The sequence below is a fragment of the Pipistrellus kuhlii genome, unplaced genomic scaffold, assembly GCF_014108245.1.
Source record: "Pipistrellus kuhlii isolate mPipKuh1 unplaced genomic scaffold, mPipKuh1.p scaffold_m20_p_5, whole genome shotgun sequence".
Taxonomy (NCBI): domain Eukaryota; kingdom Metazoa; phylum Chordata; class Mammalia; order Chiroptera; family Vespertilionidae; genus Pipistrellus; species Pipistrellus kuhlii.
The window spans coordinates 26554407-26578429 of record NW_023425551.1 but is presented as its reverse complement, the minus strand read 5'-3'; the positions used below and the strand labels follow the sequence as shown (position 1 = coordinate 26578429).

Genomic DNA, 24023 nt, shown 5'->3' with positions numbered 1-24023 from the left:
TTCCGTCCGTGGTTGCAGGCTTGATCCCCAGTAGGGGGCATGCAGGAGGCAGCCGATCAATGATTCTCTCTCATCAGTGATGTTTCTGTCTCTCTCTCCCTCTTCCATCCCCTCTGAAATCAATAAAAACATGTATTTATTTTAATGTAAGAATATAATAAAATGTTAAGGAAAAAGGTAAAAATTACATTGTTGATATAAAAATGCCCAGACAACATCTGAGCAGAGATCTGCTAAAACACCAACATGGTTATTGCTAGGTGGGTTTCTTGCTTTTTTTTTAATCTTATTTTGTTTTTAAGAGGAGGAGGAGGAAAAAAGGTAGGATAAAAGGTGGAGGAGGGGAAGGAAGAGAGGAAGAGAGGAAGGAAGGAAAGACAGAGTAGCTTAGACATCCTTTGGGCTTAAAAGTCAATAAAAAGGTTTTTACTTAATATACTGGCCAACAGTAAAAATATCCTGTCCCTTAAGTTAAAGAAGAAAAAAAAAAGAAAAAAAAAACTAGTCTTTTAATGACTACCAAATTTTGATCATACTGCCCCAACCAACACTCATTCAGTCTGATATCTGCAGAACTGGGTAATTAACCTTCCAGGGATCTGAAATGTGCTGTCCCCGGCCAGTTGAGCAGCTTGCCGTGTGGTGCTCCCTGCACAGCAGGACCGTCAGAAGGCCCAGAGAGGGGGTGCTGGGCCATGAGCAGGGACAGGAGCAGCCAGCTGGGCAGGAGGCCGTCCCCAGGGCCGCACACTCACCACGTCCAGGTCCTGGGAAACCCGCCGCTTGCGCAGCTCCTCCATCTTCTCGCACACGTCGGAGAAGTAGGTATTGTAGTAGTCTGCATACTGCTGTGCCAGGTCATCGATGTTGCCCAGGGAGCCGTCCTGAGGGTGAGGCGGGCAGGAGGGAGAAAAAGGAAAAGAACAGTCAGTCCACCTGCAAACGCCCCACGCCATGACGTCTCCTTCTCCACAGAGCTTTCAGTGATCGCTGTCACTTATTAATGGGGAGCATGTGCCAGGTGACATTTCCTAACGTCAGCACAGCTCCTGGACACAGGGCCTACTTCCTTGCTGTGTAGACAGACAAACCGTAACTCCAAGAAGTTGAGCAACAGCCCTAGCTGGCAGGGCTAATGAGCAAAGAAGCCAGGCCCCAACCTGGGACTCTGTGGAACCCAAGCCACAGCGAACCCACACTTCTGCCTGCTTAGCCTGGCGAAGGCAGCCCCAGGGAAGTTGCTTCAGCAGAGGCACGTGTCAGTACCAGGCTCCCCAGAGCCCCGTGTGCCTTAGCTGCATCAGAACCTCCTGGGAGGCTTTTGTAAAGTCCTGATGCCAGGACACCACTCCCAAAAGTTCTGACTGGCACCAAAGATTTCAGGAACCCATGGGGAACACTGCATCTGGGACACCCCTGAACCATCCCTTCCCGGGAGACCCTCAGGAAAGTGGAGTCATTCATTTCAAGTACAGATGTAAAGGTACACATTACAATGTCTCCTAAGTAAATAAGGAATAATCACATCTGTCTCTTCCCTGAGGAAAGTGCCAGAGAGTACGCTCACACCCCGGAGTTCACACCCAGCTCCCTGGCACGGGTGGTTCCATGACCTCAGGCACGTTCCTCACCTCTGGCACCAGTGGGAGAGCAACAGTCCCTCCCTCACTGAGAGGAGGAATGAAGGATCATAAACCACTTAGAACTTGGCCCATCCACGTCCACCTGGCACCCAGTTAAGTGTTCAAAAGCTCTGCAGTTAATAACATTCACTGCAAGGCCATGTTTCCGACGACAGTTTTCCTTTAAGGGAGTTGATGCCTAAATCCGTGTCTGAACACATACACCTACGATGACAAAAATGCTTCGGCCACTTGGAAGTTATGCCCTTTCTTCTGGTCATTCCTTCCTCCCTCCCTCCATTCAGAGGAAGGTCTCCCCTTCCCCTTTTCATCTCCCAGCACACCTTCCTTTGGTTTGAGTAAATGACCCCACCAAGACAACCCAGAAAGATGACTTTACCAAGACAGCCCCAAAACAGTGCAAGATTTTAGACACCCCGAAAGGTGCACACCCTTTCGATGCCACAGACTCCGGGCTAGCCTCTTGTTGTAATTCACAGCAGCACACACACACACACACACACACACACACACACACACACACACACACCAGGGAATCGTGTCTCATACTGAAAAGCACCGTTAGAGGCCACTGAGGTCTGCGGACTGAGACTTCTCCAGAGCCTCGTGCTTGCATGCAGACCTCGCCACCCACTCCCACCCCTCCCCCACCCCTGGGTCAGGAGGCTGCTTCAGGACGACCATCATCACTGCCCCCACTTCTGCATTCCCCAATTTTACAGAACTAAACGGGGAAACAGAAATTGAAAGCAATGAATTTTTAGAAAATATTCTTCCTTCCCCACGTTTGCGGTAATTGCCCCCAAGTCCCCAGGATAGAGCTCGTCCAAGACCAGTGAGATATGTAAACACGTCTGGACAAAAGTCGCCCCCTCGCTGTCTGAGAGGACAGGCTGGATGGACTGTGTAGAGAGGTAGGAGTTGACCCTGCTCTTCAAACGTTCACTGTTGAGTTCATTAGGAAATGACATCAGTCCGGGTGGGCTCTGTGCTGAGCCTCTGAGGAAATACACAGAAGCTGCCAGCCTACCCTAACAGGCCTTTGCTTTCCTGTCTTCAGTCAAGGAAAATGCCAGAAAACAGTCCCTCTTAGGAAAGAATACCTTAAGGTGAAGTTCCTGAAATTATTTGCTAAATCAAACCACGATGCAAAGGTTTGCCCTGACTCACCTCAACTCAACAGCACATGCCATCCGGGCCACGGCACAAAAATCTAAGACCTCCCACTTGATTTTCCTGCCTCCTAATCTGCCACTGACCTGCTAAAGTGACCTTGCTATACTAGTAAACAGATCGGACGGGGTCTCTTGCCCCTGGGAATAAGCCATACCACTGCCATGCCCCCTCCTACAAAGTACGTAAGCCCCAAGTTTACCAGCCCGGCGTGAGGGCCCTTCACCTCCCTCCCCCGTTCCAATCCATGGAGGAAGGACCTGAGGTGGGCAGATGGGGCGGACCAGCAGAGCCACACAGCCATCACCACAGACCCCAAGGTGGGCCCTCTTCCACCCCATGCACCTGGGCTAACACCAGGATAAAGTAACTGGAAGAACTTTGGCAAAGAGGGAGGGCATGTGAGCTGCTCCCATGCAGAACATCTGTCCTGACCACCAGCTGCTATCAGCCGGGACTGTGAGACTCAGAGCCCACCCAGGCGAGGGCTCATCCACAGCTGCCTCCGCCAGCGGGGAGCACCTGGCCAGCTCCGAGGGCAAAGGGAGCCAGGCTACCTTCCGCGTCAGCATCTGCCTGCCTCCGAGTAACCTGGGATGTTTGCCGACACTTCAGAGAAACAAAGCCCTCACCATCCCGCCAGTTCTCTTAGCCCAGCATAGACTGAGAGAGACCAAGGAGCTCCCTATGGAGGGTGTCAGAAGGTGGAGGGCAGCACAGGACGTTCATACTTTATCTGAAACCCCGTTGTATGAGTTTCCACCCTGATCCTGCTACTCCCCACAACAACCAGGAACCTTAAATCCACCCAGGAAATGAAACTACCTGCCACCTTTGACCAAGTACAAAGCCACATCTTCTAATACCTGAGCGCCTGCGTGAGCCTGTTAGTCAGTGTTACACATCCTTAATGGAAATTAACACCTATCTATCACCTATCTATCGATCCATCTATCTATCTACCTATCTCTCAGTTACAGAGGCACTAGGGGTCACAGTGTCCCAGCCAAAGCACTCTCATCTGGAATTCTGCCTTCTCACAAAAGTAACCAGCCTTTATATGATCTGTACAAGTTATCACAACCCACTGTTTCCATGGACTAAATCAAGGCCACTCCAAAAAAAAATCAAACAATCATTAATGTAGCTTTGCTCCACTTCCTTTTTCTGTTTTTCTCTCTCCTCTCAAATATTACCAAGGCCTTCCAAACCAACTGTTCACTGCAGTTCCAAAGTTTTGACGCTGTTGATCAAACTTTTTTCCTACTAGGAAAAGCATTTAATCCCCCAGCCCTCACTCCCCATCACTCGAACTTCCTAGCAATGTGGGAGCCTCAAAATATACCCGCAGCTAGTGAGGGAGAAAACAGCTGTTCAACTAACTCAGGCCAAAGACAGCAAACATCATAGGCTGCGGTCTGCACGCCACACTTGTTGCTCAGCAAATGATCCTTCAGAACAGGGTGGCTCAGCTGCCTCTGTTTTCCCAAATTGCTTTCCAGATGTGCACTGAGTCCCCATAATTAGCACTTTCATCAGTCTTGATGATTTAAATGCCGAGAAAGGCAAAAAAAAAAAAAATTTTTTTTAAGTATTTTTTTTTAAGTTGGTTCAGTCTGCCATCCCCAGAAAGGAGCCCTTCCCATCCATCTCGTTCGGGATTATCTAAAAACATTTGCATCGTTTCTACTTCTACCAGACATGTTCTTGCTTGAGAGAGTACAGACCTGTCAGTAAAAAATATTTACCTCACGAAAAATGTTTGCAACATTAGTTGTAGGGAATTTAAATAATGCAGCTGTATTTAGATAGCTCCACGCCTAGTACGCGTCTTTCCTTTGGGATTGTGAAGTCCATGTCTGACTCAACACCCTACAATGCGAATGGCTGGAGGCACTGATGTTACAAAATAAAATAACTATAGCAACTTTAAATCATTTCTAATTTATTATAATAAATACAATTATGAGAACATTGAAACCAACTCCCTTTTAACCTTTTTGTTTTTAATTTTCTGCTCCAAAGTTTAATACTTGCCTAATCTGTTTCACTTCTTCTTTGATTCTCCTGCATTAGAGGCTGAAGCAATATTTATTCTAATTTGGGGACAGGGGGAAACTTTTTTCCCTCAAAATAATTTCTAAAAGTAAATTGTGAAATTTTGTGTCACGTTATTGCTTTACAAGCATTTTCCCAACCCCGACAGAGAGAGAGAGGCATGCAAGTTCAAGTTCTCTTCCCTTTTCTTGTTACAGATCATGTCACAGCACCTTTCCCTGTGGCTACCCAGTTCACTGGCACAGACCTGAATTAAATCTATGGTCCCACTACCAGTGTCAGCTCCATGGAAGACAATACTTGTTTATTCTTCCTGCAAAGCCATAGCACACATTTCTACAAAACACCCCTCTCTTACACACCAGCACAAAAACAGACATAAGGGACCATGTACCAAACAGTTCAGACTAGGGGTGGGGGTGAGGTGGGGGACTGCTTTTACAATTAAGGAGAAAAGAAACAAAGTGCTGTTCTCCCAACAACTGACTTAGCAGCACTTCTGATATTTACCTCCCAGGGTATTTCCGTCTCTGGAAAAAGCGAAAACTAAGTGCACTACGAGATTGTTATTTTTGTTTCTTCTTTCCCCAGATGTCATTTTTTGGTTTAGAGAATCTTCACAAGCTTGGGGGGAAGAAAAAAAATTACTCTGAAGACCCCAGGTGACACATGTAATCTTAAGGCTGTATGCAGATTACATGCAAATGAATGCAAATAAATGTGCGGCCTTGCTATTCTAAATACTATGCATAAAAACACAGCCTCAAGGGGAAACTTGATGTGTTGCTCTGAATGCCCAAAGTTGAGACTCTTGTCTTAGTTATTTATTGTGTCTCTACCTTTTCCGTCCATAAAAATAAGTACATATAGGATATATTTGACATAATATAACTTGTATGTGATATTTACATGGCTCAGGGTAATAGAACTTATATGTGAAGCCTAACCAATGACTTCACACTGTGTGTTATTCTTAATTAGCCTGTTTAACGATTTTTGAAGTGATAAACACTTTCAGCAACCTTTCCAGTGAAATTGCTATTTCCGTAAAAGAAGACTTTTTAAACCTGTGAGAGGTCACTGTGCACAAGCTCTATCATTGCATACTGCCACATAGTCCTGGAGAAATTCATTGGACATATAATAACTGACCTCAAATATTTTTCTCTGAAGAATCACTCTCAGCGTTTCTGCACATGGTTTGAGCTGGAAGACAGTTTGTCTCCGGAAAGTTTTTTATACTTAACAACCAAACCATATTCTAAAGGGACATGTTTGGTCATGCTGGTGGTTAGGAAGGGCCCTTGGGACACACCCACAGGGCAGGTGGCTGGAGGGTGGCTGATTTCACATCTTCCATTCCCTTCTCGCCAAAAACACCCAGAACTTGCCAAAGCCTATGTGTAATTATCACTTTGGCAAATGTGATCTTAATGCCATGACACCCACTACTATGCATCAGTGTTCTGCAGTTAAGAGGATTCCACTTCTGATGAAGGAAGGGCCTCACAGCAGCCAATGCTAATCCTCTCTCCTTCCCAATGCTCTCAGCAACTGCTTCTCAGACAGTGGTCCTCAGAGATCTCCGAAAAAATAACAGAAAAATACTGGGGTAGGGCCCTGGCCATTTTGGCTCAATGGTTAGAGTGCCGGCCAGCAGACGAAAGGATGGCAGGTTCAATCCCCAGCTCTGGGAGGGTGTGTGCAGGAGGAAACCAGTTGATGTATCTCTCTCACATTGATATCTCTCCCTCTCTCTCTCTCTCTCTCTCTCTCTCTCTCTCTCTCTCTCTCTCTCCTCTCTCCTCTCTCTCCTCTCTCCTCTTCCTCCTCCTACTCCTCCTCTTTCTCCTCTTCCTCTCTCTGTCTCTTTCCCCCTCTTCCCTCCCCTTCCAATCTCTCTAAAGATCAATGGGAATAATATCCATTGGTAAGGATTAAAAAAAAAAAGGACTGGGGTAGGAAATCTCTTAATGCAGTATAATTATTTATAAATATACTAGAGGCCCATTGCATGAAGATTCGTGCAATAGTCCTTCCTTCCCTGGCTGCCGACACCAATTTTCCTCTGGCACCCAGGACCCAGGATTTTGCTCCAGCTGCATCAGAGAAGCCAAGCCTCTTCAGTCTTCAGTTTTGTCTTCACTCAGGCTGGAGCTTTCAGTCTTCACTCTGCCTGCATATGCAAGTCAATCCATCTTTGTTGGGTTACTTTGCATACTCATTCCTGATTGGCTGGTGGTCATTGTGGAGTTATGGTCAATTTGCATATTTCTCTTTTTATTAGTGTAAATTATATCTATTTATAACCATAAGTGCTTATTAACATAAACTATGTCCATTTACAACTAGTACAACTATTTACATTAAAAATACACACAAACATGGGCATTTTAAATGAGACAAAAACAAGTATACATAAAAAGTTCTAAGTTCCTTCCTATTCCCAAATAGGCAAGCAACTGCAGTGGCACTCATTAGGGTTTCTTGGGTCAAGGTCAAATCAGAGAAGCACAACTGCTGTGGGTCATTGGCAGTTGTTGAAGCAGTCTGCACAGGCTGCTGCCTCTATGTGTACTACTGAGCCTAAAGCCACCATAGGTCGGCCAAGCTGGCAGTTATGAAGGAAGATAGTCACGAAGAAGCAAAAACAAAACAGAGCCCATGAGAACACTGGGACCATGAGGACAACGTCTATTTCCCATCAACTCCTGCCTAGCAGCTGGGAGTGACCTACGAACGAAGCTTGAGCTCTTCATGCTGGACCCGCACACACACTGAGCTCAGGAGCCCAGAAGATGAAGGCGAGCTGGCAGGACCTGGACCTGCTGCAGGTCTGGGTACTGCCTCGTGCTAACAAGGCAAGCTGGCAGGTCAGTGACACCCGGGCTGCCACAAGGCCCAGCACCCTCCAACAGTCAGAGTCTAAACTATTGTGCATGGCTGCTACTGACTCATTTCTGGAGTCTAGGTTGACACAAGACTAAGCCACCAGAATCCTAAGATAAATTTAGGCATGAGAACAGAACTTGTGTAAATAACACGGCAAAGCATAGAACAGTACCAACAGAACAGAAAATGTTGGTGGCTTATGGCCCAAGAAAAAAGGGTACAGATGCTCCTCTACTTATAATATGGTTCCGTCCCAATAAATCCATCATAAGTTGAAAATATCAGTAAGTCAAAAATGCACTGAATATACCTAACTGCCAACTTCATAGCTTAGCATGCCCTACCGTAAACTGATATTAGCCTACAGTTGGCCAATTATCTTGGGTTTCATATCAGGATAACTGCCTGCTTCTTCTCACCAGAAGCAAGAGACACATATGGGTGTTTCATAGACATGATGGGATGCAAAAAACACAAAACACAAGGTCCAAAATGCCAACAACACAGTGCGCTGTACAGTATCGGTTGTTCACACTCCCAATAGCACAGCTGAGGGGGAGCTATGGCTCCCAGCAACTGCCCAGCATCATGAGAGTGCCAATCCACACATCGCCAGGAAAAGATCAAAATTCAAAATGCCACATTCAAATTCCCTGATATCAGAATAGGAAAATCGGAAAATCTGATATGGAACCATTATACATCAGGGACTGTCTGCACTGTTCCTCCAGTATTTGTTCCAGTTATGCGTAGACCATCCACCTGATGAAAAATACTCCTTCCAGGAAACCTGTGATAAAAGTCTGAAAGTCACCGATGGATCTGCGCCCCCCACTCACCACCCCCCAGCGCTCTCCTCTGGAGTCTATTATAGATTCCCTGCCCCTGGGTCTCCTTGGAACTCTCACAACCCCATCCACAGTCAAGCCTAAATGCAAATGCCCCAAAGTTCTCCTGCATTTTTCTCTTCCTGTGCTTCCAGTTCTCTTGGGGCAATGTCATCAGCAGTTGGAAGGGTGTAAAGTCACAGCAGAAGCATTTGTCCTTCCCATCTTCCTCCATCAGGCCCAATGCAGCCATCCTGACCCTGGGATATGAACAGCTTGAGATTTTTCACCAAAAAAATGTTATTATCAAAATCTTGTACATGAACTTGTAATCTCTAATTCTCTCCAGGGAAGGAACTTGAAAAAGCTTGGTCTAAATATGAACAAACTCAGTTTCCTGGCCATGGAGAGGAGTCGCTGCAATAAATGGAATGAAATTACCTCTGCGTGGGGGGAGTGCGTGCTGGTATCTCTCACATCACATTGGCTGTCAGGTGTGATGAAGCAAGTGATCGCGACTACAAAATTACGCCCTTCAATCATCAACACCCAATGGAATATTAGATTAATTCAATGCATTAATCCAATGCAATTCAATACTGAACACCTATGACATTCTAAATACTGGGGTAGGTGCTAAGTAAACAATATAAAATCAAGAAACATGAGTGCTTACTTAAATTGCTGGACGGAAAAGCAAAGTGGCCTGTAGTTTATTTTAATGCAGTCATAGGGTTAAGTCATGGAAACTTGTTGAAAGGATTTACTAAATTGTGTGCTTAGCATAAGGTCTTTTTTGAATTAAAGGTTCCGCAAGATCCGATTTGCTGAGCTATTAATGTCCCAAACAGGACATTTCACAAGAACTCTCAGAATCTCAAAAATCCAAGGTGATTTGTTCTAAATTTGTTCTAAGAAGTTCAAGTCCAGATTCACACTCAAAACAGACATGAGGATTTAGCAGATGGCAATTTCAGACTGAACTCACTTCTCATTTCTAAACTGCCCGGAGCTTAACAGAACCACATATCTGGAAGGAACAGCAGAATGAGCTAGTTGGGTGGGAATGAAGTCACAATTTCAGACCAGATTCAGAGATTTGATGAGTATGAATCACACTTTGCACTTTCTCTGGCAGCCTTTGACACATAATCATGAGTGTATGGACATTCTCAAGCGTTTAACCAATAAATATCTGATGGGGGAGGGGGGTGATCTATAGTACTATACATAGACATTTGGAAATGAATATATTAATCTCAGAACAATCCTGAAATTCCTGGTTACAGTGTTAAAACTTACACAATATATGAGTGTGCTGTGTTTTATGGAAATTCTATTCTATCACAGCTTGAGCAGAGCGTCAGGAGGTGAGATAGATAGGCCATGGAATCAAGACTGGAATGACTAGCTGATTTCTCAGATCATCCTGAGGGCAGTGGGACTGTTCAATGAGACATGGAAGTCCTGATGTCCAGATCAAAACTGGCAACAGGCATCATGCTTATAACCAGCCATTCACTGTCACAGAACCAGTGCTGATTAAACTCTTTCTTGGTGATGTTGCCAAAATGCCACATTGTTTAAAAACTGGCAGGTAATACCTACCCAGTGTTATCAATAAAAATTCACATGACTTACAAACCTGAGCATACTAATCACATGGCCCCGTACTGAAAAGGTCGGATGCCCCAAACTTATGCTTTGATAACTCTCAGAAGCCTTTCTGCACCTCCACAGCTGCATACAAATGCCTATGCCTCCTCTTCCTAGACAGTCGGTCTGAACTCTCCATCCCCACCAAGTGCTTATTGTCTGGATTTGTATTCCAGGGATGACCACCCACCAGTTTCAATCATATCAGACTCTCAGGAGTAATTCCCTTATCCCCAAAGAGGTCACAAAGTCTAATATGACTTTCCAATGTGTCATAAACAAATCTGTGTTACTATACTATTTCTTCTCCACTATGGTATCTCTTTTTTTCTTCATGTATCAGAAAGTCTCTCCATCCTAACCCTAGCAGTGTTTTAAGCTACTGACAAAGCACCTTCTACCCTCTCTCCAATCCCATCTCATTTACAACCCACTCTACATCCCATGTCTACTGTAACTTTCAAAATATAAATCGTGAAAACTGTAAATGTCTCCCAGTGAAGATCTGACAAAGTCCTCTGTTGCCTGCAATACAAGAGCCCTTTTATCTGGACAGTTTGTCTTTTCTAGATTCTGCCATGGCTCCATCTCCCTGTCCATGCACCGGTTTTGAAGAAATCAAACCACAACATGCAGCACTACAGCCACTCCCCGTGCCATTCCTTCTGCCTACACCAACTTCCTTCCACCCTACTGGCCCACAGACAGCAGCCCACTCTTCACAATGGACTTTTATGACACCCAGTCTTCCCAGGTCACCTGAGAAAATCATACAGTGGAATGACCTAATGTCTTCCTTGCTTCAAAGTCATGGGGGGGTGGGGGGGCAGAAGAGGAGTGGGTACAGGTATAGGTGAAATAAGACTGACCATTATGGATAACTGTAGTGCTGGGATAAAGGGGTTCTTTAAAATATTCTCTCTGCTTTTGCAGTATTTGAAATTTTCTATGTGAAGACATTTTTAAAAAGTGACTTTAACTTATTTGCATACTTGGTATCCCCAGGAAACTTTCAAGTCCTTGGAAGTTGTGAAATTGGACGAACCATTGGATCTGGGCTGCCTGTCACTTCTTGAGCCAATTAAGCAGAGACAGGGGTCAACTCATATATGAGTTTATTCCAATACTGCCAGCAGTATGGGAGCAGCAGGTCATCCACAGAACTCTGCTCGGCAACCCTCTCTGCCCCCATAAGCCACCTGCTTATACTGGGTAGGATAAAGATTACACAGAGAAGTAGGAATTACAGGCAAAGGAGGTAGGCAATGAGGGCTGGGGTGGGGCTCCACAGTTTGGGCAACAAGGTTGTTAATCTTGTTAATCTTTCCATGTTAACAGGCAGTTCTTGAATGAGAATGGACCATATTCCAAGATTGACTACTAGGTCCAAGGCTGACTCCAGATCCCTTGGGTGTACAACTCCCAGCCAGGTTAGAATGTCCTTTCTTTAATCAAAACAAGGCCATCCTGGTTAATAGAGCATGATTAATATTTCTTATAACTACAGCTAGTCCCCCATATTCTATTTTTGCCCTAAGGATTGGAGCTGGGTCATACTCATTTTTACATGTTCAGTAGCTAACACCATGAAATGCCTGACACTGAGCAATCACCTGAGAAATATCTATCAGTGCATAAATGAAGGAATGCTGAAGTGAATGAAGGAATAAATGGAATAAAAGGAAGTCAGTAGAGCTGATCTCTCCCCTTCCTGAGGGTGCCATAGCGTTAATTTGGTAACTATGCAATGACATACGCCCACTAGCCCAGCATTCTCACATATCAGTGTTACAGACTGAAGTTAAAGCTGGGACCTCAGTTCTTATTGTCCACGCAGAAAAGATTTTAAGGTCAATGAAAATGAAAGTAAAGCAAAGTGAGATTTATTGAAGAAACATTCCTGTTACATCTGTCAGGGCAGGCCCCACCCAGCCGCTCATGTCTAACTTCCTACCTAACATAAAGGTGAGCTTTCACAGTTTCAGCCAACCTTTCATAGTCTCTACCAACCTTACAACAGTAATTCAGACCAGTGAGTGAGACACCCAAATACAAAAATTTGTCATTAGAAACAACAAATGAAGTCCTAGGTGAGAGGGTGGGGAATAGGTTTCTAGGCAGAAGGGCCAGCAAATGTAGATCCTCTGAGTCAGGAGACAGCCTAACCTGTTCCAAGAGGAATGGTACCAGAAGTGGCAAAAAGATCCATGCAGGGGTGTGGCAGGCAGAACAGGGGGCAGGAGAAGAGAAGGGAACCAGCTTGAGGTCTCTGCACATACAGAACTGTTAGGAGCAAAAATAAATATTGGGGACTAGCTATAATTATAAGAAATATTAATCCCTTATTGCTTTGCTCTGACTAAAGAAAGCTGGAACCTGGAAGTTAAGAACTGCCTATTACCATGAAAAGATTAACAGCTTTATTATCCAAACAACAGAGGCTCTTCCTTGGCCCCCACTCCCTGCCCCGCCTGCCTATAATCTATAACTCATTTTTATTTCTTTTGCCTATTTCCCCATGCCTGTAATACCATTTGGCATACCCATTCTTATTCCTTTTGCCTCCTTCCCCCATATAACCTTTGTCCTTCTACCCAATAAATATATGTTCTGCACACCACCAGCTGGCATATGGTGTGGTGCAGAACAGATATTTGTGGATGACCTGCTGCTCTCCCATACTGCCAGCAGTATTGGAATAGAAGCTCATATGATTCAACCCTATCTCTGCTAAATTGGCCCAAGTAGTGACAGGCAGCCTAGATCCATTGGTTGTCCAGTTTCAGAACCTATTCGTTTTTATTTCCACTTACTACTGATAATTCTTAACATGTTGAGGCTCAAAAATCTCGTTGGAATCCAATGTAAGTTTCTTGTACAAAAAAAAAACAAAAAAAAACAAAAAAAAACAAAAAAAAGGGATAATTCATTGGTGCAATGGGCTTACATTCACTAAAGTCTCAACATTCTTCTCACATCCTGACGGGGAAAGCCTATGAGCGTTTTGAAACAAAGGCAGGCTCCTATGAAAAGGCACTGAGTACACCAGGAACTTACCTGGTTGAGTCCTTTGCCTTCAGTTGCCATCAGGGAGACTGGCAGGAAACCATGCCTGGATGCCACTGGTTTGGGTGTTGTCAGAGAGCAAACACTAGAGCATTGCCATGGCCACAGTGTCATGCATATTCCCTTTCCAGGAATGAGCAACAAGGAGCTTCGGGGAAACCTGTTTGTCCCTATTGACCGGACACCATTTAATGTATTTCATTCAGTAACACAGTCGGGCGATTTCTTCCCAGGGTCATGGAGAGACCAGTTCACTCCCTGCCCTGGAAAAACTCCAAGGGATTCAAAAACATCTCTTTGTCACACACCTAACCCTTCTCAAGCCTATTTCATGACTTAGCGTCTGGCGGGTGCTCTTGTGACCTACGCCTGGGCGCTCGGTCACTCACACAATAGCAAGTGGTGCACTAAGGCCTCTCTGTAGGGACTCCGGAGGCCACATGTACATGTGGGGTGAACCGGGACAACCTGTTGGCTTCGTCCTGAACCACATTCCAACCTCTCCTGGCAGAGTTACGAAAATCCCATCTAGAGAACATCAGCCCCACCACATTACTCTTCTTGTTCCAGGCACACAAACGCCGAGTATGATCTGTTTCCATATCTACACATCTGTCCACCTATGGCTGTAACCATATAAAATATTACATATGATAGGACGGTCATACTTTTATTGCAATTTCTTTGGGAAGAAAAGTTCTTTCCTAACTACATCATTCCCCCTCAAGATGATCTCAACTTTCATCAAAAAAAGACCTACACATGTTTGCCAAGAATATAATGTGAAAGTGCTCTGAAAGAGGACCCTATGCACATGCTTCTGTTCTTACTCAGAGATTAAAAACATCTCAGAAGGGGAGAGTGGTGATTAGCTGCTGGATATCACATTCTATACAGGGCAAACTTGACAGTCATCTTATGTCTAAGAGGACAACAAAAATATAAGATTAACGTACGTAACTCTATTGAGACAATTATCACAAGAATAAAAATATTCATTTTTCACCTTAGCTGATTTGACTCAGTGGATAGAGCACCAGATTCTATTCCGGTCAAGGGTCCATGCAGGAGGCATCCAATTAATGTGCTTCTTGCACATCAATGTTTCTGTCTTTCCCTCTCTCTTCCATGCTCTCTAAATATCAATAGGAAAATATCCTTGGGTGATGATTTCTCTCTCTCTCTCTCTCTCTCTCTCTCTCTCTCTCTCTCTCTCTCTTCCCCTCCCCCCACCATTTTTCCAATTTGCTCAGGAGCTGAGAATTCACTAACATCACCATTAAAAGAGTAATTCACTTTATCAAAGAGTTAACACTTTTATCTACTCATCAGCCAAACCTTGTTTCTCTGAACAGTTTAACAGGTCAGTGTTTGCTTGCACATAGCCCCCTTCTTCCTCCCCATGCTCTGGATTTCCAATGAAAAAAAACCTCATTAACGGAAATGAACTAGTTAAAACATGTCCATCACCCACCCGCGCTTTTTCATGTTTCTCAAATGCTCTATTAAAAAAAAAAGGGGGGGGGGGAGGCAATTTCACTTTTTTTCTGTGATGTGAATAAGACAAATATTTATTTTAATCATCTGCCACATGTGGGGGAAAGCCTACAAAGAAAATTAGGTAAACGCACTATCAAGCCTCTTAAAGGGTTACCTAGGTTTGGAGGTTTATTTTCAATGCTGATTCCGTCAGGATGAGCTGTGTTTTTCCATTTCACAAAGCACAGCGATTCAACAGCTCTGTGTTATCCGAGAAACCAAATATTATACTCAGCTGCCTCCTGTGCAGCCTCTAAACACAGCAGCCCTGTTAGAGCCTAAGTCAACTCCAGTCCCTCTGCTCCAAAGCCTCCCTTCCTCGGACTCTGCTCTCACTTAGCGAAGGCCACAGGCTCCGCTGACCTGGAAGGCCCATCACACCTGTGCACACACTGGCCACCTTGTTCCTCCTCCAACACTCCACACCCACCAGCCTCACCTAGCCTTAAAGCCTGCTCCTCCCCTGTGTGTACTGCTCCCCCCGCCCACCCCACCCAAGTCCTGAGCCCATCTCCTGCAGGGGTTACTGAAACACCTCTTCTCCAGGGAAGTCTTACCTGAAAGCACACCCTCCCTCTCCTGCACACACAATCTCCAATCCGATTCTTCGCCTTATCTTTCTCCTTACCACTGTTCACTATTTAAACTGCTTTGTGCACATTACTCTTCTCTGTTTCATTTCCCTCCTCCAACTAAAATAGAAGGTCCATAAGGACATAGATTTTTCTAAGTTTTGTTCAGGATAGTGCCTAGAAGATTCAATATAAACTAGGGGACCAGTGCACGAATTCGTGCACGGCTGGGGTCCAGCTGGCCGGCCCTGATGGGAGCCAATCGGGGCCAGGCCCATGGGGGGAGGGGTCACAAGAAGTTGGGGGGAGGGAGCTGATTGGGGGCCCCATTGGGCCAGTTGGCTGCTGCAGGGTGCATCATAGCGACCTATCGTTCCAATCATTTCAGTCATTCTAGTCGTTCTGCCATTCCAGTTGCTTGGCTTTTATATATATATAGATAGATTTATAAATGAAGGAAGGAAGGAAGGAAGGAAGGAAGGAAGGAAGGAAGGAAGGAAGGCAAGAAAAGCATCAATCAGTAAGCACTGTACCAGGCACCATGCTCAGGCTGTTTGTGAAATGCATGTAAAAGATTTCTATATTGCTTATGTTTGAATTTCTTTTTCTCTAACTAACAGATCTACTCCTCAGTCCTCCAACTTAAAAGTAATAGGCAAGTTTTAACTTCTAAAAGACCCATGACCTCATCATACTTTGAAAAGCCCGTATTAACCATGCTGGTGCCATTTGTATGTGCATTATCCTGTTCTCTGTATGATTTCAAAAGAAACAAATGGAATATATAGTTCAAGGTGTTAATTACATAAGCTTATTAAAAACAAACTCCTAAGAGGTGTCAGTCCTAACACTTCGCACTTTTATGTTTACGTCTGTTTATTAGTTTTATAAATGTGAGAAAGTCAAACGTAGTAAAGCATAATATTGCAAAATAGTCACTAGCAAAAGAAAATTATTTCACTACATAGACAAGCCTTTGTAAAGAACTGGCACTAGTCTACGAGCCTAAAAGGGAAAGAGATGGCAGTGGAAACAGGTTTTTGGGACAGTGTTTCTGAATTCGTGGTGGGTAATGCTGGACTTCCCTATGTAATTTACATGTACACAATTTGCAATCTAAACATTTTCACATAATCCAAAAAGAAGTATTTGCACTATCTCAGTTTGTATAAATGAGTACAGATTATTTCAAAACAGTCTGCCTAGCTACATCATAAATGATGGAGTTTGATAACTGCAAATAATTTTTTTTATTACATTTAGAGAGAAAGTGCTGTGCATAGCTACTAGTAGGGAAAATTGGTTTGTTAATGAATATCCCAGAATAAGACCTGGCCTCCAAAGGCAAACTAGACCATAAATCCAGGAAATAAAGATTCTCAAAAGACTATTCCAGTTAACAGTTCTCCAACTGCAGGTACTTCCCCACCTGCCTGGATCCCAGAAGGCAGGTGTGTAGGGAAGTATGGGGAGTAGAAGGCTCCGCCCCCACTCGCCTGTATTTATGTAGCCAGCACCATAAACCCATAGGGCATTCTGGCTCTGTGCCTAGACTGACACCAGGTTTTGTCCCCACCTCAGAAGCGTGGCCACAGAAGCTCTACAGGACTTACAGAGAAAAATACAGCCCATTTAATTTTCCCCATAGATATAATTAAGAAAATGTCTAAAAAGTTAGGCAATTAATTCCAACCTCATTCCCTTTTGTCCTCAACATTATTCCAGTGACATTAGGCTCATCTCTCCCATCCTCATCTGTGGCAACAAAACCACCAAATGGTATTTTTAAAAATGGAGGAAAGAAGAGAATTAGCCAGTCCTGAAAAAAATAGTTTCATGAGGTAGATATTCTGACAGCAACATTCAAGGAGATAACCAAGGCAAAGATACTAAGCATGAAGAGCTTGGCAATACACTTCTTGCCAACTATCCTTAAATATCTGATGACAGTTAATCACCTACTGGTTTCTTAGCATGGCACTGGATTTGGTCCATACTCCACAATTTGTTAATAAAGGATGTCCGGACACACTTTAAAAGACCACAGAATACTTTGTTCAGAAGAGGACGCTCAAGAAATCACTTGATCTATCCTTATAAGCCCTTCCTCATTTCCACCTTCCAACTACAAAAGAGAAAAGTGCTATTTGTTATTGAAAAATTATTTTATATATTTTTGTGGAGGTTTTTTTTTAAATATATTTTATTGATTTTTTACAGAGAGGAAGAGAGAGGGATAGAGAGTTAGAAACATCGATGGAAGAGAATCATCAATCAGCTGCCTCTTGCATATCCCTTACTGGGGATGTGCCCACAACCAAGGTTCATGCCCTTGACTGGAATCGAACCTGGGACCTTTCAGTCCGCAGGCCAACACTCTACCACTGAGCCAAACCGGTTTCAGCTGGAGGTTTTTTGTTGTTGTTGTTTTGTTTTGTTTTGTTTGTTTGTGTTTACTTCTCATCTTTTGTCATGGAGCAAGAAGAACCAGTCAAGAGCAATGTTTACGATCCCAGGCTCTGAGCTCAAAAAAGCAAGTTACTCAATTTCTTTGTGCCTCAGAGAGAGAGGTGTCTGCCCACAGGACTATGCTGCCAAATAAATGAGATAATCCCTGTATAACACTCAAAATAGCATGTGGCACCCAGAACTCAATCAACAGTTACCCTCATCGGTAACAACCGTCATTGCTGCTTGCAATGTTACCAAATATCGTGACCAAGCCTAGATCGTCTAGCTTCAAAAATGTTACTGCCTTGTAATGAAATCAACTTTGTCCAGGAAGAAATAGTTCCAAGGTGTGAAGCAGAATGCCTACAGATAAAGAACAAGATGTAGAAGCCACGATAAATCTGGCTTCCAAAATGCCCTTTCATCCTTTGTAGCAGGGAGGTACAGCTAAGGGCAGGTCCCTCCTGGGCTCTATCTCCCCCAAATGATGACACAATCATTCTACCTCCCTTGAGTTTATTCCTAGTGGGCTCCCATGTGCACCGCCAGGTATTCTTCCCAACAGGTACTAGCTCTGCCAGGCCAGCGCCTGCATCTTCTTACAATGCCATGCATCTGTAACTGCAGAGCCACCACAAGACAGACAGGCTGGCAATTAATAAAAACGCAACAACTGAATGAATCCACATCCCCCAGGTGAAGAGACAACATGCAGCTTCTTACATCATTTAGGTGCCTTTAAAAGGATTAGCTTTTGTTCCATTTAAGTTTATAAAATGCTAAAACTAGAAACTGGTGTGTGTGTGTGTTGGAAGAACAACTGCTAAGAGAGAAATTAACATTAACATGTATTGAGCATCGGAATTCCTGTATTATATGTCAAGTATTATCATATATTGTTTCACTTAAAACATACGAAACTTAAAGTAGGTTTCACCAACTAACTGTACAACTCCCAGGAGGGCACAGGCACTCAGGGAGGTGACAGACATGTCCCCTGTCACATGGCAAATAAAAAGCAGACCCAGGCATCAAATCCACGCCTGTCTACTTCAAAACCAAACTTGATCGCCTCCAAAATATAGCTTACAACAGCTGGGTACATAACAAATATTAGCTGATGTTACTGCTTATTTGAGTTATAAAGCCATCTGCCTTCCACAGAAAGTGGCTTCCCACCCTCCCCTGCCATTATATCTACACTAATAAAAGAGAAATATGCAAATTGACCATACCTCCACAACACCCATCAGCCAATCTGGAGTGTGTATGCAAATTAACCCAACAATGATGGAGAGTTAATTTGCATACACAGGCTCGGAGTGGCAGGGCGGGATACCTGCTATGAGAGGGAGGGCGATGGGCAGAGGGAGCTACAGGAGCGGTGCTCTAGCCAGAAGCGAAGATTGCAGGCTCCCGGGTGGCCGGGAGTGCGGACCTGCAGGCTCCTGGTGTCTGGGAGCGAAGCCAGGGGAAGGAAGGCCTATTCTTGCATGAATCATCATGCAACAGGCCTCTAGTTTTTAAATAAAAGTGCATGTTAGGTAAGAATACTAAGCTGCATAGGTATACAGTTAAACAATTCACTCAACCACGTAAGAGGAAACACATGTTTGGGAGCTTGGCCAACCCAAACAAATTGGCACATCACCTGATCGATCCATCATCTCTTCCTTAAGCTGAGCTCACGGCTGACCCAGCAGCCCTCGGGTGACTGGCCGTGGCCTTGCGGGAAAAGCTGGGGCTTGGAGATGCTGACACATAGGGGCTCTGGGGGGCTCTGAGGGGCGCCCCTTCCTGAGCCCTTTGCCCAGTACTGTGTGAGACAGCACGGAATGGGAAAGGTCGAGTGCAAGGGGCCAGAAACCCGTCTATCCCCACCCCGCTCCCCCAATGTGGGGCAGGAGAACAGGCCTTGACCCCTTGCAAACTAGAAAGGGTGGGCCCAGAACCACAGCGAGGCTTGATCTCATCGCAGCTCCCAAAGGGCAGAGGAGGCTGTGTGTCATCACATCCTGCTTCGCCCTGGCCCACCCTCTGCGGACGGCTTCCCCAGGAAATCCTGCCGGCTACAGAGACATGGGCGGCTCGGCGGAGGATATAAACAGAAACAGCATAGTTTGTCCTGTGTCCCTGCACACCTGAGCAGGGCGTCTGCAGAACAATTTTTTGGCAGCAGCAGCAGAAGTAAAACGCTGGGCTGGGCGATGGCACGGATGCCTGGCATTTATGAGTCAAGAATGTGCAAGATTGGACTCAACTGCGGATCGCTGTAGGACTGAAGTGTGCTCGCCTAAGCGTTCCGCTGGAGGAAGAATGATGACGATAAATTACAGAAAGATACACAGAGCTCTTCAGGCGTGTTCCCAAGACAAGATCAAAGGGCTCGACAGCCCAGAACTAGTCTACTCAGGGCGAACCCACCTGGCTACAGATGAAATCACACAGTCAGAACCACGGTCCCTGGGGTCTCCTCTGGATTTACCAGGGTGCCCGACACGTGGCAGACACTCAATAAATGTTTACTGAAGGAAGAGTTTATCTTTCTGAACTTAGAAACCTCCCCTCCCCTTGGCCACACACCCACAGAGGAGGGTACACGCACACCCAGAGCGCTGCTCTGGAAATTGGAGAAGAAATAACAAAGGGAAATAAAAGAGGAGGAATAGGAAGGATGTTACCCTTCCTCACACCCACCCCCTTTGCTCACGTCAACCCCACCCATCACACCTCGTGTTTGTGGGTGTCCTTAATACTCTCCTAGGGCCAGAAAGTCCCATGCCACTGGGGGCCCTGACCCTCCTCAAAGGGCTTCTCAATCCTGCCTTTAACTCACCATGTCACACACAGGAGCTTGATATACACTTTCTCCTGGGAATCTGAACAAATGCAGGCTCCTGGGAGTCTGCTGGAACTCCTGGTCATGATACTCACACAGAAAACTGTCTCCCCTTTCTCCACCTGCCCATTCTCCTGTCCGCCCATCTCATAAGGAAGGTGCCGCCAGGTCCTGATGTGACCACACCGTACTGCCTCCAGGAGCTGGCCAGCACACACATAGCCACATCTCCAGGGAAGCCACAGCTCATCACACTCTTAGGACAGAGGAGTATGAGTTACGGAAGGAAGAGCTATGTGCACAATGGAATGCAGTGGAAACCAGTACGAGCTGTGATGCCCAAATTCTTGGGTTAGGTCTCACTCATCGCACTAGTGTGGCCCCAGACAAACACTTAGAGCCTCAGTCACCCAATCTGTAAAATGGGGTAACGATAATGACAGGTCCTAATCTCATCTCACAGGTCTGCGTGAAGATGCAAAGAAATGACCCAGGGATGGTTTGAGCACAGTGCCTGCCACACAATAAGCACTCAATAAGCCGTAGCCAGTATTCCTAAGCACCAAAATTCAAGAATTGTCTAAACAAAGCCCCGGGATGCTTCTGTTCTATAAAGTATTTTATTTTTAGGAGCTCAAAAACATTTGAGATTTTGAGGCATTTCATTAAGTCTGACACAATGATCCCCCCCCAGTGTGCTTTGTAAACACGATGTTTCATTTAAACATTTGGAGTCGCACTTTGAAGTACCAGAAACTGCATGGGTGTCATTGTTTATGAGCCATCAGCCCAGGAAGAAGGCCCTTCCCTCTGTCATCAACAGTCCTGTAGACTGTGAGGTCTGCTGCCTTCACCCCTGCCGTGGAGGGACCTGAAGTGAGGGCCTGGGAACAGTCTTGTGTGCCCACATGCATCAGGAAGCACTGGGGACCCGGCCCAGTGCCTGCATCTCACAGAGGTGACTGTTCAGCTTTCAGTCTCTGCCTTTCCTGAGCGGAGCAATGGGTTAGCACAACAATACATCTTCTTTTCTAAGACAGTACTTGGTCATGCCACACAGAAAGGGGTAGAGGAACCCTGAAGGTCTTTCCTAATTGGTCAAATGCCCTGGGAATTTCCAGAACACTGAGCAGACTAGCGTGGGCCACAAGTTAAACAGTTAGCTGAAGAGAGTACCCCATGAAGGCCGCTCACCTTTCTTACTTTCCCTGATCATATCCCCATCATCTTTCACCAGGAGCCTCAGGCTCAGTGAGATGCAAGAACAAAGCCATTCAAGGGCCTTTCTCCTTCCCTCCCTCTGTCATACCATCCTGCCACGAATCAGTTACCAAGTCCCAAGGTTCCTCTCCTACGTTCTCTCAAGTCCATTCCCTCGGGGCCCTTCCTGTCCTCGTGCCAGGAAACCTGCATCACTGTACCTCTCGCTTAAAATAAAGAGCTAATGGCCTCTAGCGCCTTCCAGGAGAGGCCAGCACTGGAGGGGCCTCGCCGCTAGACCTAACCACAAGCAGGTGGCGACATGGGTAGCATGACCAAAACTGCCCAGCTCTGTGCCTATGGACCAATTACATTTCCCCAGTGGACTTCCTTACAGGAAAGAGGATGTCATGGGAGGCCAGATGTAAATTCTCACTATAAATTAGCTTAACGGCATTGGGATTATCTTTGATTTTCCGCCCCCCATACTCACAACCCAAACCAGTCTGCCTCAGTTCCTTTCTGCCCTGCGAATGTCCAGCCCACACTCATAGGCTCTCCCTCCAAACCCTGTCCCCGATCTGTCCACTTCTCTCCAGCTCCAGAACTACAGCCTGGTCCAACCCACTCTCACCTCCCTGTAATTCACATTCCAGAGCCCTGTCAGTGATCCTGGAAAACCATGTTCCCCGAAATGCTCAGTGACTGCCAATCAGGCCTAAAATAAAAACCTGGCTATGGCTGAGGTCATCTAGCCTGACCGTTTCTGTGACCCTCACAAAGCAATGATCATTTTGGCCTTGTTTCTGTCCCTGGAATTACTCAGTTCACTCTCTCTGAGGCTCCCTGAGGTCCTCTCTGCTTCCCACGTGCTCTCCCCCATGATATTCACCTGCTTGGCTCATTTTCACCTCCTTCCTTGACCAAACCGTTTAAATCTAGCCTCAGGGAAATGAATCAAACACTAACTCAGTCTTCAAGGAGTTGACAGTTTTGTACAGAATAGACTGCAGAAATATAAATCCCATACTATGTACTTCAATCCTACCTTGCTTCACGGTGAGTTTGAGGTGGCAATTGTAATTAATAAGGGGTGGATAGTTTTTAAAGAGGCACAAGTGGAAAAGGGCCACTCTTTATCCATCTTCCATGACCTAGCTCAAAAGAGTGCAATTCCAACACGGTCATCTCCCCAAAGAACTCACAGTCTGTATGCCATAGGATGTATTCTCTGAGAATTCACAATAAGAGAGAGAGACAGAGAGAGGCACAGGTGATGATAAGGCAGTATAAGAAAGCCTACGCACCCAGAGTTAGGATTGAGAGCTACCCACTAATTCTCAAATCCATCAGAATCATTATACAGATGATGAGAAGGGGGTATAGCTACTGGGAGATTATCCTAAGTGGAAACTATTTTGTTTCATTTTCAGAAATGACAAAGTTCAGGCCCAAACCTAAATGCTACTCAAGCTCATACATGGGTCTAGACATTTCAAGTCAGACACTTAGAAACCTGTGATCACCTCACCAAGTCCAGACAAACCTTCCAGGTAATTCAAGTTCTTCTTGGTCCATCCGTTGCTTCATTATTTCCAAGTATCCAACACCTTCTTGTGCTTACACCTTATAACTAACTTTCTTGACTCCTCAGACATTATCTCTATCTTCCGAGCCCCATCTCTCCTTCTATTGATGCTCCCCTTAACTGACTCATTTTCACCTCCTTTTTTGACCAAACCATTTAAATGGCATCAGCAAGGACAGCAAAAAGGAGAAGGCCCCTAAGGAAAGCAAGGTTACAGCATCTAATTCCTAACAAGGAACACAGCCTTGGGTGCAGGGTGGGGTGGGGAGAACACAGTGATACCTCTCACCTCAGCTCCATCAGAACCAACAGCACCTTTGGAGGGATTTCTGTGCCCCCAACAGGTCTCAGTAAAAAATAAAACAACAGTCAGAGTTCAATCCAACAACAAAAATAATGGTGAACAGGCCTCCTACATTGTGAATGTCAAATGAATGGTACAAATAGTAAGTGTTAAAGCATATGCAGAGGAGATAAATACTGATTTTGGAAGGTCAAGAGGCCTATTTAAAAAAGAAG

The 24023-nt window shown here is 45.2% G+C and overlaps 1 protein-coding gene across 11 annotated transcripts in view; it reads right to left on the bottom strand.

Annotated features, from left to right (window-relative positions):
• SASH1 (SAM and SH3 domain containing 1) overlaps positions 1 to 24023 on the bottom strand; it is a 288978-nt gene that overhangs the window by 123782 nt on the left and 141173 nt on the right. For 8 of the 11 annotated variants that reach the window (XM_045572612.1, XM_036415045.2, XM_045572613.1 and 5 more), the window contains exon 2: positions 756 to 884. The exons of 1 other annotated variant lie outside the window; for it this stretch is intronic. In XM_045572612.1, coding sequence (XP_045428568.1) covers positions 756 to 862 — 107 coding nt within the window. In that variant the 5' untranslated portion in view covers positions 863 to 884. Of the gene's footprint in view, positions 1 to 755; positions 885 to 1199; positions 1307 to 24023 lie in introns of those variants that run through there. 2 more of the 11 variants (XM_045572614.1, XM_036415047.2) reach the window with 2 other exon arrangements.